This window comes from Euprymna scolopes, chromosome 46, assembly GCF_053919585.1.
Source record: "Euprymna scolopes isolate OS-2025 chromosome 46, ASM5391958v1, whole genome shotgun sequence".
Classification (NCBI taxonomy): domain Eukaryota; kingdom Metazoa; phylum Mollusca; class Cephalopoda; order Sepiida; family Sepiolidae; genus Euprymna; species Euprymna scolopes.
The window spans coordinates 25,049,125-25,061,929 of record NC_136527.1 but is presented as its reverse complement, the minus strand read 5'-3'; the positions used below and the strand labels follow the sequence as shown (position 1 = coordinate 25,061,929).

Sequence of the window (12,805 nt, the reverse complement as noted above, 5' to 3'; positions counted from 1 at the left end):
AGAGAAAAAATAGAAAAAAAAATTATTTCGAAATAGAGCCAATCTATTTGGTGAATATCATGGATAAAATTAGTATTATTTTATTTAACATTTTAATATTTACATGAGAGAGAACAGATTACAGTTTTCACCTTTATTATTTCTATAATTCGTTGCACGCGCAATTTAATGGCGGAAACTGATAGTTTTTAAAGCCGCCTTTTCGTATTTTTATGTATTTATTTATTTATTTATTTATTTATTAGATTCCTGTTTTTTTTTGTGTGTTTGAAACATTTAAGCTTAAAGTTAATCTGGTGCTTGCGCTGTTTACTAAACACATTAAAAATAAAGATATTGAAAAAGAACCATAGTTAATATATATACGGAAAAAAATACACGTGAAATGTTTTTACGGCGTCATTAGAAACTAAAACTTAACTTGAAAGTATTAGGTTTTTTTTTGGTTTTTTTTTTTACTATTTCAGAGAAAATTAGTAAAGTCTTAAAATAGTGATAAAAAAAAACCTTGTTTGTGCAAAAAAAAAAAAAAATTAATTAGACCCCCTCCCCTCGCCCAAGCCAGTACAATCAATTAACACATGTAGGTGTGTCAGACACTTCGTGAAAAATATTGAATAATTCCACCCCCGTCTTTCCAAGCTTATAACTACTCGAAAAATGTAATTCAAACCCTATTTTTTTTTTCAATTAAAAGAGCAAGGACCAATGTTTCATTTAAAACAAACAAACAAAAAAAAATAACGTGGTTTTAAAGAAAAAAAGGGTTTAAACTTCGGATTTACAGGTAAATTTCTAAAAAAAACACTACTTTTTTTGTTTTAAATTTGAATATATTATTTAATGATCTTTTGTCTTCAATTTGTGATATACAACACTTTGGTGATGAAATTAATTATTTACTTTTTAATAAACATTTCAAAATGGAGGGCGTGAATTAATTCGACCCCCTGTCTTTCTAAGCCTATAACTACTCGAAAAATGTAATTCAAACCCTATTTTTTTGCAATTAAAGGAGCAAGGACCAAGGTTTCATTAAAAAAAAAACTTAAAAAAAACAGATAACGTGGTTTAAAAACAAAGTTTTAAACTTCGGAATTTACAGGTAAATTTCTTAAAAAAACCACTACTTTTTTGTTTTAAATTTGAATATATTGTTTATCGATCTTTTATCTTAAATTTATGGTATATAAAACTTTGGTGAGTAAATTAATTATTTACTTTTTAATAGACATTTCAAAATGGGGGTGGGCGTGAATTACAAAAAACGTTTGTCTAAAAGATTTTATTTGGTTTATTGGAAAGAGCATAAAATTTCACATTGACCCTTAAAATATCGTAAAAATAGAATCAATAGAAAAATTTTGATAGATTTTTTAAGTTAAAAAATTGAAAAATACTGAACTTGTAAAATTCAATTAATTTCATTATTGTTTTTTTTTTTAATAAAAGATAATATTTCTATTACTTTTGTAGCGTCTACCCGGAAATTTATTTTGGCAGGACATTGAACATTCACCGTTTCCGGAGAGCTCCGAAAAAAAAGACAAAAAGTGGTGGCGCCAAATTCAAGGAGTCTCTCGCTCTGTTTTTACTCGCGCACCCAGAAAGGTAAGATGCGTTACTGCCACGCTCTGTCACTTGTGCGTGACACACCCTGTGCCGATTCCATTGGGGAACAACACACAAAAAGAAAGAAAAACATTCTTATCATTTCCCTCCGCTCCTTACTCGACGAATTTTCTAAAAAAAAAATTAATTTCCAACGTAACGTCAAAAACATTGGACCAGTCAAGAAGGATTTTTTCTTCTTTATCTTCGGACTAAAAATAACACGAGTGAGATACACCAGGCAAATAAATTCACATATATTATAAAGAGCTAAGTCTGATGATTTGGTTTTTAATTGATTTTTCCAGATATTTACTTTCGTATTAATGTTTTGAAAAATTAATCGTAAGTGAGCTGTTCGTTGTTTGCCCAGCGAGCACCTCGCTTCACTGGTGACCCCTTTTTTTTTTCATCAGACTTTGGAAAAACACGCAAGGAAATGTGGATATTATCAATAAGGAAGAATTACCTGTAATCACACAAGGGAAATTTCAGAGCGACCACACTCACGCCAAATGACGTACATGTCGACCTTAGCGGCACATCAGTTGTTCTAGGCGTAAAGGATCTCACAGAGATTTTCTGCGATCATCGTTCTCTTCAACGCATTCCCCATGATGGACAGTGAGGCGCTTCCTTCAACGACGGCTACTCAGGTTATTTTGAGGATTCCTCCTTTTTGGACGCACGATCCAACATTATGGTTCGCACACGTAGAGGCTCAGTTCTACACGCAAATGATTCTGAACGATGTGACGAAATTCAACCATGCGGTGGCCACATTAACGCATGAAGTAATGGCGGAGGTTCGCGACCTGATCATGTCGCCCCCTGGATCGATCAGCTACGATTATTTCAAATCGGAAATGATTCGTAGGACAACCGATTCACAGCAGAAACGCCTTCGTCAACTTCTCGTAGAAGAACTCGGAGATCGGAAACCGTCTCAGTTACTCAGACGTATGAAGCTGTTGATGGGTGAGAACTCACTACTGCCGGACATACTTAAACAACTTTTCGTTAATAGACTGCCATCGAGTATTCAAATGATACTCGCCTCTTCGAATGACTCCACAACCATCGAGGAGCTAGCGGACCTAGCCGACAAAATTATGGACGTGACCATTTCCATAGCCCCAGTTCACACGCACAGCTCTAACGATGCCCTGCCTAACGTCGCAAACCCTTCCATGGATATACGCGAGGAACTAGAGTGACAGGCTCAAATGATTCACGACCTGAGTGAACAGTTACGTGACCTCAGGCTCAAACCAAAAATGCATAAGCACCCCACTGAGCGAGTCCGTCCCCGGTGATTTAGCAGCACTCAGAACAGCGGTGGGCTCTACAAGTACCATGCGTGTTTTGGTGAAAGTGCTTACTGATGCCACCAGCCATGTTCATATATGGAGAAACGTCTCTTGGGAAACGCCCAGGCCAGGCAGTAGTAGCGGCAGACACTCCTGGCAAGAACAACATTCGTCGCACCCTGTACGTGACTGATAGAACCACTGGTATATGATTTCTCGTTGTTACCGGTGCGGAAGTCAGTATCATCCCTAAGAAGTTTGTGAAAGAGAAGCGTCCTCAATCAAACTTATTTCTGCACGCGGTGAATCACTCCTCCATTCCTACTTACAGAGAGACATCGATAACATTAAATTTTGGATTATAGCGCGCACTATGTTGGGTCTTCATCGTCGCAAAGCTACCCGTTCTGATTTTAGGGGCGGATTTTCTGCACCATTTCGGCATTCTTGTAGATGTCAAATGCGGCAAACTCATTGATAATAACACTGGACGTTCCATGCATACGGATCCGTATACAGATTTGCTGCGAGGTTTCTCGGAATTGAGTCGTCCTACATTTAACAGTGACAAAGTTAAACACGATGTCACTCATCATATCCAAACAAGGGGACCGCCTGTGAGCGTGCACTGCGCAGACTTAAACCCGATCGTTTAAGGGCGGCTAAACAAGAATTGCAGCGCATGTTGGATTTAGGCATTATTCGACCCTCTAATAGCAACTGGTCATCGCCACTCCACATGGTGCCAAAAAAATCAGCCGGCGAATGGCGCCCTTGTGGGGATTACCGCGCACTTAACAGTCGCACTACTCCGAACAATTACCCTATTCCACATTTGCAAGACTTTTCTAACTCGCTTCACGGAAAAACAGTGTTCTCCAAAATCGACCTTGTTCACGCGTACAATCAGATTCCCGTACACCCAGAGGATGTTTCTAAGACTGCGATCACAACTCCTTTCGGCCTTTTTGAATTCTTGCGTATGCCCTTTGGATTACGTAATGCAGGGCAATCTTTTCAACGCTTTATCGACGCAGTTTTGCGAGGACTACCATTTGTCTATGCATATATCGACGATCTCCTCGTGGCAAGTGCATCAGAACGTGAACACTTACAGCATCTGCAGCAGTTATTTCACAGATTGACAGATTATGGCGTTATTATTAACCCCCAAAAATGCGAGTTTGGAGTTTTCTCACTTTCGTTTCTCGGTCATTTAATCGACAAAGAAGGTATCCGTCCCCTTCCAGAGAAAGTCCAATCTATAGTCGATTACCAAACTCCCACTTCACTTCGTAAACTTCGAGAGTTCCTCGGTTTAATTAATTTCCATCGACATTTCATGCCCCATTGTGCTGAAATCGCTCAGCCATTAACCGACGTACTCAGAAATAAAAACAAAAAAAATGAGACGATTGCATTAAGCGAAACGGAATTACGTTCCTTTGATAGGGTCAAGCAGGCATTAACAGAAGCGACAATGTTGGTTTTTCCCCGTCCAGATGCACCCCTAGCTTTATCCGTCGATGCATCCGACGTTGGCATTGGTGGTGTACTGCAACAATTAGTGGATAATACTTGGCAACCACTAGCTTTTTTCTCAAGGCGCCTTCAGCACGCTGAAACCAAATACAGCACTTTAAGCAGGGAACTTTTGGCCGCATACTGCGCAGTTAAACACTTTCGTTATATGTTGGAAGGATCCACTTTCACACTTTTTACGGATCACAAGCCGTTATCGCATGCTTTGCTTGCCAAGCCCGGAAAACACTCACCCAGGGAAGCTCGCCATTTGGATTTCATATCACAATTTACTGCGGATATCAAGTATATCAGAGGGAAGGAGAACCTAGTTGCAGATGCATTGTCGAGAATGCACATCGGTGCAATTCAAGCGATTGACGAGATCGACCTCCACCAGATCGCCATCGACCAACGGGATGACGAAGAACTAAATCGCTTACGTCACTCCGAAAATCTAACTTTCAAGCAAGTCCCAGTACCTTGTTCCAACGAGACAATATGGTGCGATGTTTCGAACGGTTATGAACGCCCCTATGTACCCCTTAAGCATAGGCGAGCTGTCTTCTTTCAATTACACAACTTGTCACATCCTGGCATTCGTTCCACCCAGAAGCTGGTGACTTCTCGTTTCATCTGGACAGCCATTAACCGAGACGTTCGCGAATGGACCAAGAGTTGCGTCCCTTGCCAGAAATCGAAAGTACAGAGGCATATTAAAAGTCCCCTTGCTACCTTCGCAACCCCTGAGCCACGATTTCAACACGTTAACATAGATTTAGTGGGTTCACTCCCACATTCGAGAAACTGTACATACTTATTGACTGGCATCGACAGATTCTCTAGATGGCCTGAAGCCATCCCCATCGCAGATATTTCCGCAGAAACTGTTGCCCAAGCCCTGGTTCCACATTGGATATCACGTTATGGTGTGCCTCCACCATCACAACCGATAGGGGCAGACAATTTGATTCCTATCTTTTTCTGAGTTGTCTCGCCTACTGGGAATCAAACACATAAGGACTACCTCGTACCACCCGGCGGCAAACGGCATGATCGAGCGTCTGCACCGTCAGTTGAAAGCAGCTATTAGAGCGCATTCCAACCCTAACAGGTGGACAGAGTACCTCCCCTTCATTCTATTAGGCATTATATCCACCATAAAAGCAGATATTGGCTTTATGCCTGCCGAAATGATTTACGGAACAACACTGACTCTCCCTGGACAGATGGTCGCACTGACCACTCCTACACGCATGCCTGACCCAACAAGTTATACCTCTCGTGTGAGGGAATACTTGGCGAAACCTTTTAACGTTGCCCCGAGAACACAGAACACACGCACTCACGTCCCCAAAGACATACAATCGTGGACTCATGTGTTTGTTCGGAACGATGGAGGCACAGCTCGACTGCAAACACCGTATTCCGGTCCCTTTAAGGTATTGAAAGTTTTTCTTTATCGACGAGATTCAGTCAGTGTTGACTGTTGATCGCCTGAAGAAAGCTATTCTGGATGATGATGTGCTAGCACGCAAACAGACACAAAACACCGCAGTTCAGAATGGAAACTTTGATTCACCAGTAATTACAACTTCTACCAAATCGGGCAGATTAGTGCAACGTCCTCACCGATTTGCTGTGTATACCCAGTGACTTTTCCACTTTCTTTTGTTCGACATACTGTCTAGTAGGGGGGGTATGTAGCGTCTACCCGGAAATTTATTTTGGCAAGACATTGAACATTCACCGTTTCCGGAGAGCTCAAAAAAAAAAAAGACAAAAAGTGGTGGCGCCAAATTCAAGGAGTCTCTCGCTCTGTTTTTGCTCGCGCACCCAGAAAGGTAAGACGCATTACTGCCACGGCCACGCTCTGTCGCTCATGCGTGACACCCTGTGCCGATTCCATTTGTGAAACAACACACAAAAAGAAAGAAAAACATTCTTATCATTTCCCTCCGCTCCTTACTCGACGAATTTTCTAAAAAAAAATTAATTTCCAACGTAACGTCAAAAACATTGGACCAGTCAAGAAGGATTTTTTCTTCTTTATCTTCGGACTAAAAATAACACGAGTGAGATACACCAGGCAAATAAATTCACATATGTTATAAAGAGCTAAGTCTGATGATTTGGTTTTTAATTGATTTTTCCAGATATTTACTTTCGTATTAATGTTTTGAAAAATTAATCATAAGTGAGCTGTTCGTTGTTTGCCCAGCGAGCACCTCGCTTCACTTTTTATACAACTTTAATAGTTTATTCTGGAAGTATAATCCAGAAATAAAATAAACAACCCACTTTTAAAAAGAGAAATTACAAGTTTTTTTATATTTTATTCGTAGTTTCGTGTTAGGGGTGTCAAAAATATTGAATAAATATTTCGTGAAAATATTGAATAAATACAGCTTATCGTAATGTTCCTGAAATATTAAAAATATTTTTATTGTTTACATCTACAATGTTTTATTTGTATATAAAAAGCAAACAGAAAATCACGAGTTTTTTTTTAGTTCTTAAATTTTAACTTTAGTAAATGTGATTTGATTTACAAAAAATGATAAATTTTCACTAAAATTAAAAAAATAACGAGTTCAGTATATTCTGTGATGGTTAATAAATACTGAAAATTTCATTAAAATTGGTTAATTTCCTGAATTGAACTAATTTGAGCCCACCGCCGGTGCTCGGAAGACTTGTCCTGCGAAAACTCGTCTCCGGAAAACCCGTACCCGGAAAACTCGTACCCGGAAAACTCGTACCCGGAAAATGCCCCCTTTTTGCTAGGTAGGAAAACGTGTCCCTTATTGAATAAATATCGATTGAAAACCCATCTTATTGCCGTTTTTGAAGGAGATACTGCTTTTAAAAGAGACTATGCAGACCCATAATATTTTTTAAAATTATTTTTAACTCTTGCTAAATAAAAATAAACTTGATCACGGAGTTAAGATACGAAAAAACGAAACCAAATATTTATTTTAAAAAATACTCTAGTTTTAACACTTTTGTGTCATTACAAAAAAAAAAAGAAAGAAAGAAAACACGTATTATCAAAGAAAGCAATTATTTTATTTAGAAGAATTAATTCAGTTTAAATAATTCTTGTGTTATTACAAAACAACAAAAAAAGAAAACACGGTCTTATGTAATTTTGGTACCGCGCTGAAATAATAACGTTATTATTTCGAAAGCTATTCTTAACATGGGGAGGAGAGGGTATCGCTTGAAAGTTATTTCGAGCGCACTTGTGCAGTACTAGTACTTAAAAATATACAAATTTATTTTCTTTTGGAGGTAGGGGAGGGGCTCGCTATCTCAGTATTTTCTTTAATTTTCGGACATTTTTTTGTTCAAAATTATTTACTAAGTAATGTCGAGTGCGACATTCCTTGGTCAAGATCAAAGTGTAGTATCTGTTCTTCAGATGCTGCACTTCCATTTCTTGTTCTCTTTCGGTGGAGGAGGGGAGCAGTCCTTCACGACTGAGACAATTTTTTATTTTTGTACATTTTCTCCACGTTAAAAACGACCCTGGTGTCTAACTCTGTCCCGTGGGGAGGCATTGTAAATAGGCACATTACTTGTTATTTCTTTTTAACTAAATAAACTCTTTAAAATAAGTTTAAACACTGAAAACTTACAAAGCTAGGTAGAAAACGAAAACTTAGAAAAATCAATTTAATTTTTTTAAAACAATATACATGTAAAAATATTTTTTTTTAAATATTATGGGATGTGCATTATTACCTAAAAATATACAAATTTATTTTCTTTTGGAGGGGGGGGGGCTCGTTTTAAAACTATATATTTTCTTTAGTTTTCTATTTTGAGCAATTATTATCCTCTAAGAGGTGATCCTCTTACGTCGGATATTTTTTGTTCATAAGTAACACTCGACATTACTTCTTTTTTTTTAAACTAAATAAACTCTTTAAAATAAGTTGAAAGACTAAAACCTTTCAAAGCTAGGTAGAAAACGAAAACTTAGAAAAATTAATTTAATTTTTTTAAAACAACAGTAAACAAGTAAAAAATATTTTAAAAAATATTATGGGATGTATATTCTCTTTTAAAGACACTATCTTCTTCAAACACGGTCATAAAATATGTTTTCAATCGATATTTATTACATAAGGTACCAGTTTTCCTACCAAGCAAAAGGGTACGAGTTTTCCGGGTACGAGTTTTCCGGATACGAATTTTCCGGAGACGAGTTTTCCGGGGACGAGTTTTCCTAAATTCGAGCCCATTATCAGACTACAGTCTTTGCTAATCTGAGCTCATGATCGGATTACAATCTTTGCTATTAAAAAAAATAACGAGTTCAGTATATTCTGTGATGGTTAATAAATACTGAAAATTTCATTAAAATTGGTTCATTTCCTGAATTGAACTCATTTGAGCCTACCATCAGACTACAGTCTTTGCTAATAAAGCTCTCTTCACTTTTCCACACACTTCACTGATCAAGCAAACGCTACATATATAATGGTTCAGTTACGCCACTGTAGTAAAAAAAAAACCAAAAACTAAAAAGAAAGGACATGTTTTGATGAATACTTTAAAATTCAAAGAAGATTTTATGAAGTACGTAGCTACGGCTACAACAAAGTACGTAGCTGCGACTACAACCTCCTGCGAAATTATGCGTGTGAAACAGAGATGAGGTTTGCAGGCCACTATTTTCAGGCAAAAAAGCTGCGGCATATTCTTAACTCAATATCAGCTTCATGTTCTCTCTGCTTCTCGCTACTTAACATGGTGTCAGCGGGATTTCTCTCTTTGGAATGACCCATATACAACTAGTGAACACTTCCAACACATGTTCGGCAAAAACCTACGCAGAATAATACTTTAAACTCTTGTCTTACGTACACTCTCTTTTCCGTACGGAAGAGACATTTTTCAGACCACGTCGATTTAAGCAAGCTCGGAATTTTGCCAAAACCTATTCATCAATAAACATGGCGTATGCTATTCCACCACCAGCAAAAATAGAAATGGATGATTATTTGCGAAAAAACTGGGCGTTTTTCAAACTAACATGGGGGAACTATGCGACCGTGGCGGAAATTAGAAAAAAAACCAGCAAACGTACAGGAAGGTTCACTTCTTTCACTAATCGGCAAGGAATGTCTGCAAATACACAAAAACCCGCCGATGTTGGCAGAGGAACGAGCAAACACAAAAAAAATACCCACGGTATACATTTAATTCCTGTACACAGGAACAGGGCGGAAAATTTGACACGCATTTGATCAAACTAAGACACTTAATCAAAACATGTACTACGGCGCCCTTGAGGATGAGCTACTGCGTGACCAAATAGTTACAGGCACCAATAATAATAATGTTTGGGCCAGGCTCAGTGAATCTGGACTCACTTCAGACAGGGCGATAGAAATTTGGAGGAGCATTGAATAGACTGAATAACAGCTCGGCAAACTGAACAACCCAACAGAAACTATCCACTACACCAAGGGAGATAATAAAAAGCTACGATAATTCAAAAAGGACAGCAAATTCTGTGGACATAGCAATGACAAAGTAAAGAGTCAGGCTTATGGACTTGCATATGCTATCTGCTTAAAGCGCAAACATATTGCCAGAGATACCAATCACAGGCGCAACCCACCCTATCACAACGGCAAAATAAATCCTCAACACAGCAAACTGCAAAGGTGCGCTACATGGAAACAGAAGCAGTCAGCAGTGACGAATGCATCTATGCCCTGAGAAGTCTCACAGATTGCAAACACTATAGGCAGACGTTCGCATATCCACCCCGGGAGACAGCACAAAAACCTTATGCAAATTCCAAATTGCCACTGGGACCAGCTGCAGTACATTGGCCGTTGCTGACCAGAAACGCATTACTAAAGCACCGCTACAACCGTCTCTCACAATGTTGAAGGTGTATGACAACTCTATACTTCAACCTTTGGGGTCAATAACACTCTATTGTGAAATGAAGGGAATAAAAAAGGTCACCTTCCAAGTTTTGGATAGCAACTCACCATCATTACTTTCTGGACGGGCTAGCTCTGTAGTGAAGCTCATAGCTTTTAACACAGAATGTGTGCGACAGCTGAGTGAAGTAAAGGAGGCAAAACCAATCACAAAAGAAGAAATCCTCAACAACTACAGCGACATTTTCTCTAGACTATCACGCCTATGCAAATAGTCCTCGCTGAGTCCCTCTACAACTTAAACTGAGTTAACAAGAAAACATGACGAAATGGTCAACGAAGAAATAATAGCCTGGGTCACTGAGCAACTTCATGGATCAATAACCTAGTCGTCATATGGAAACCTAATAAATTGCGAATATGCATTGACCCATATCACCTGAATAAAGCGATCAGGTGCAACACTACCAACCCCCAACAGTCGAGGAAATCGTGAGGAAAATGAAGAAGGCCAGACTCTTCTCAGTTGTAGATGCCAAAGACGGCTTCCTTCGGCTCATTCTAGACGAGCTATCCTCATATTTAACGACATGCTGAACCCCTTTTGACTGGATACGGTTGCTTCACATACCATTTGGAATCAGCTCAGCTCCCGAAGAATGACGACTTGACTTCTGTTTTGAAGGATTCCATAACATACAAGTGATAGTAGACGATGACATACTCTACGGGTCCAGTGATAGCGATGCAGAAGTTGAAAATGCCATGATGATGCCCTTGTGGCAGTTCAACTTCAAAAAAACCTCTGTTAACCACATTGGAAATACTTTCAGTGCACAAAGTTTGGCACCGGATCCAGAGAAAGTCAAAGCAATATCAAAGATGCAACATCCTACGGACATCCAAGGCGTTCAGTGATTACTAGGAGTCGTAAACTACCTCGCTAAGTTTGCACCCAAACTCAATACAGTATGTGAACCACTGCGACTGTCACAACATGAAACAGCATTTATTCAGATTTAAAAAAAAACTCATCATTGAAGCCCCTATTATGACATCAATAAGGAGGTCTCACTTGAATGTGAAAGCTCAGAAGTCGGTTTTTCAGGGTAGTCCTAACACAGGAAGGACATCCCGTTGCGTATGCATCCTGAGCACTCACAAAAAACTGAGCGAAACTATGCTCAGATTGAAAAAGTATGTCTTGCCATCGTATTTGCCACAGAACGTTTTGAACAATACATTCTCGGTAAAGAGAAAGTCAAGGTATTCTCCGACGATAAACCACTGGAGACAATACTCACAAAACCCATTCATGTGAGCCCAAAGAGATTCTAGCAGATGCGGCTAAGGCTCTAAAAATACTCCTTAGGCGTGAAATACAAGCCAGGACCCCAAATGTACATTAGTAATACCTTGTCTCGTGCGTCACTACCTACTCCTTGAACCACAACAGAAAATAACTGCACCATATTTCAACTGCAGCAACAGAAACTCAAAAGAGACTTGGAAAACATCAATATGGATGACAGCCTCTTTGTCACAGACTACCGCCTCTCACAGATTCGAGAAGAGACCAGATATGACACTATTCTACAGACACTAATAAAGATTACAAAAAGAGCTGGCCTGAGGACAAAAACGACAGCCCACTAAACATTAAAGAATACTGGCCATACCAAGATGAACTATGTTCTGAAAATAGTCTAGCATACCGAGGCATATGGCTTATCATTCCAACCAAACTCAGACCTGAGATGATCATCCGGGCACACAGATCTCACTTGGGCATTCAGTACGCACTGAACACAGCCCGCAACATAATGTTCTGGCCGCAAATGCATGCAGAGATCACTGAGGCAGTCCGAAGCTGTGAAACCTGTCAACTGACCCAACCTCAACAACAGCGACAACCTCTGATGACCCACCCAATACCAGTACACCCCTGGCAGTGTGTGGCTAGTGACTGCTTTGAACTAGACAGTAATTACTTTGCGGTATTGGTTGACATATACTCAAATTTTGTGGAGGTCGGCCTGCTCCCAGATCCAAGTGGGAACTCCCTCGTCAAAAAAGTGAAGCTGAAATCCATCTTCGCTGCACATGGTGCACCAGCAGCAATGATAACTGACAACGCAACCAGCGAGCATTTATTTCCGTAGATTTCTGGAATCATGGGACATCGAACATATAACTCTTAGTCCTCATCAATCGAACGAAATTGATAAAAGGTATGATAAAGAAATCGACAAAGGAAAGACATGTGGAAAGTCACTACCCAATCTCACCATAGGATAGCCTGTAAGGGGGAAATACAAACCACAAAGCCCTAACAGCAACTGGGGATCGGGCACAGTCATTAGTAAAGTAGCACCACGAAGTTATGAGGTTGAAGTAAACAGAAAAATTGATAGACGAAACAGAACCAATCACTCTCCCACAATATGTCTC

At 39.3% G+C, this 12,805-nt stretch overlaps 2 protein-coding genes across 2 annotated transcripts; both read left to right on the top strand.

Annotated features, from left to right (window-relative positions):
* The first annotated feature begins 2,228 nt into the window (after positions 1–2,228).
* Positions 2,229–2,828, top strand: LOC145271358 (uncharacterized). The gene has a single exon (XM_080126901.1). It carries the CDS (start codon positions 2,229–2,231, stop codon positions 2,826–2,828), a length of 600 nt encoding a protein of 199 aa, XP_079983027.1.
* Positions 2,829–12,111: 9,283 nt separating this feature from the next.
* Positions 12,112–12,516, top strand: LOC145271354 (uncharacterized). Its single transcript, XM_080126899.1, has one exon. It carries the CDS (start codon positions 12,112–12,114, stop codon positions 12,514–12,516), a length of 405 nt encoding a protein of 134 aa, XP_079983025.1.
* The last annotated feature ends 289 nt before the right edge of the window (positions 12,517–12,805 follow it).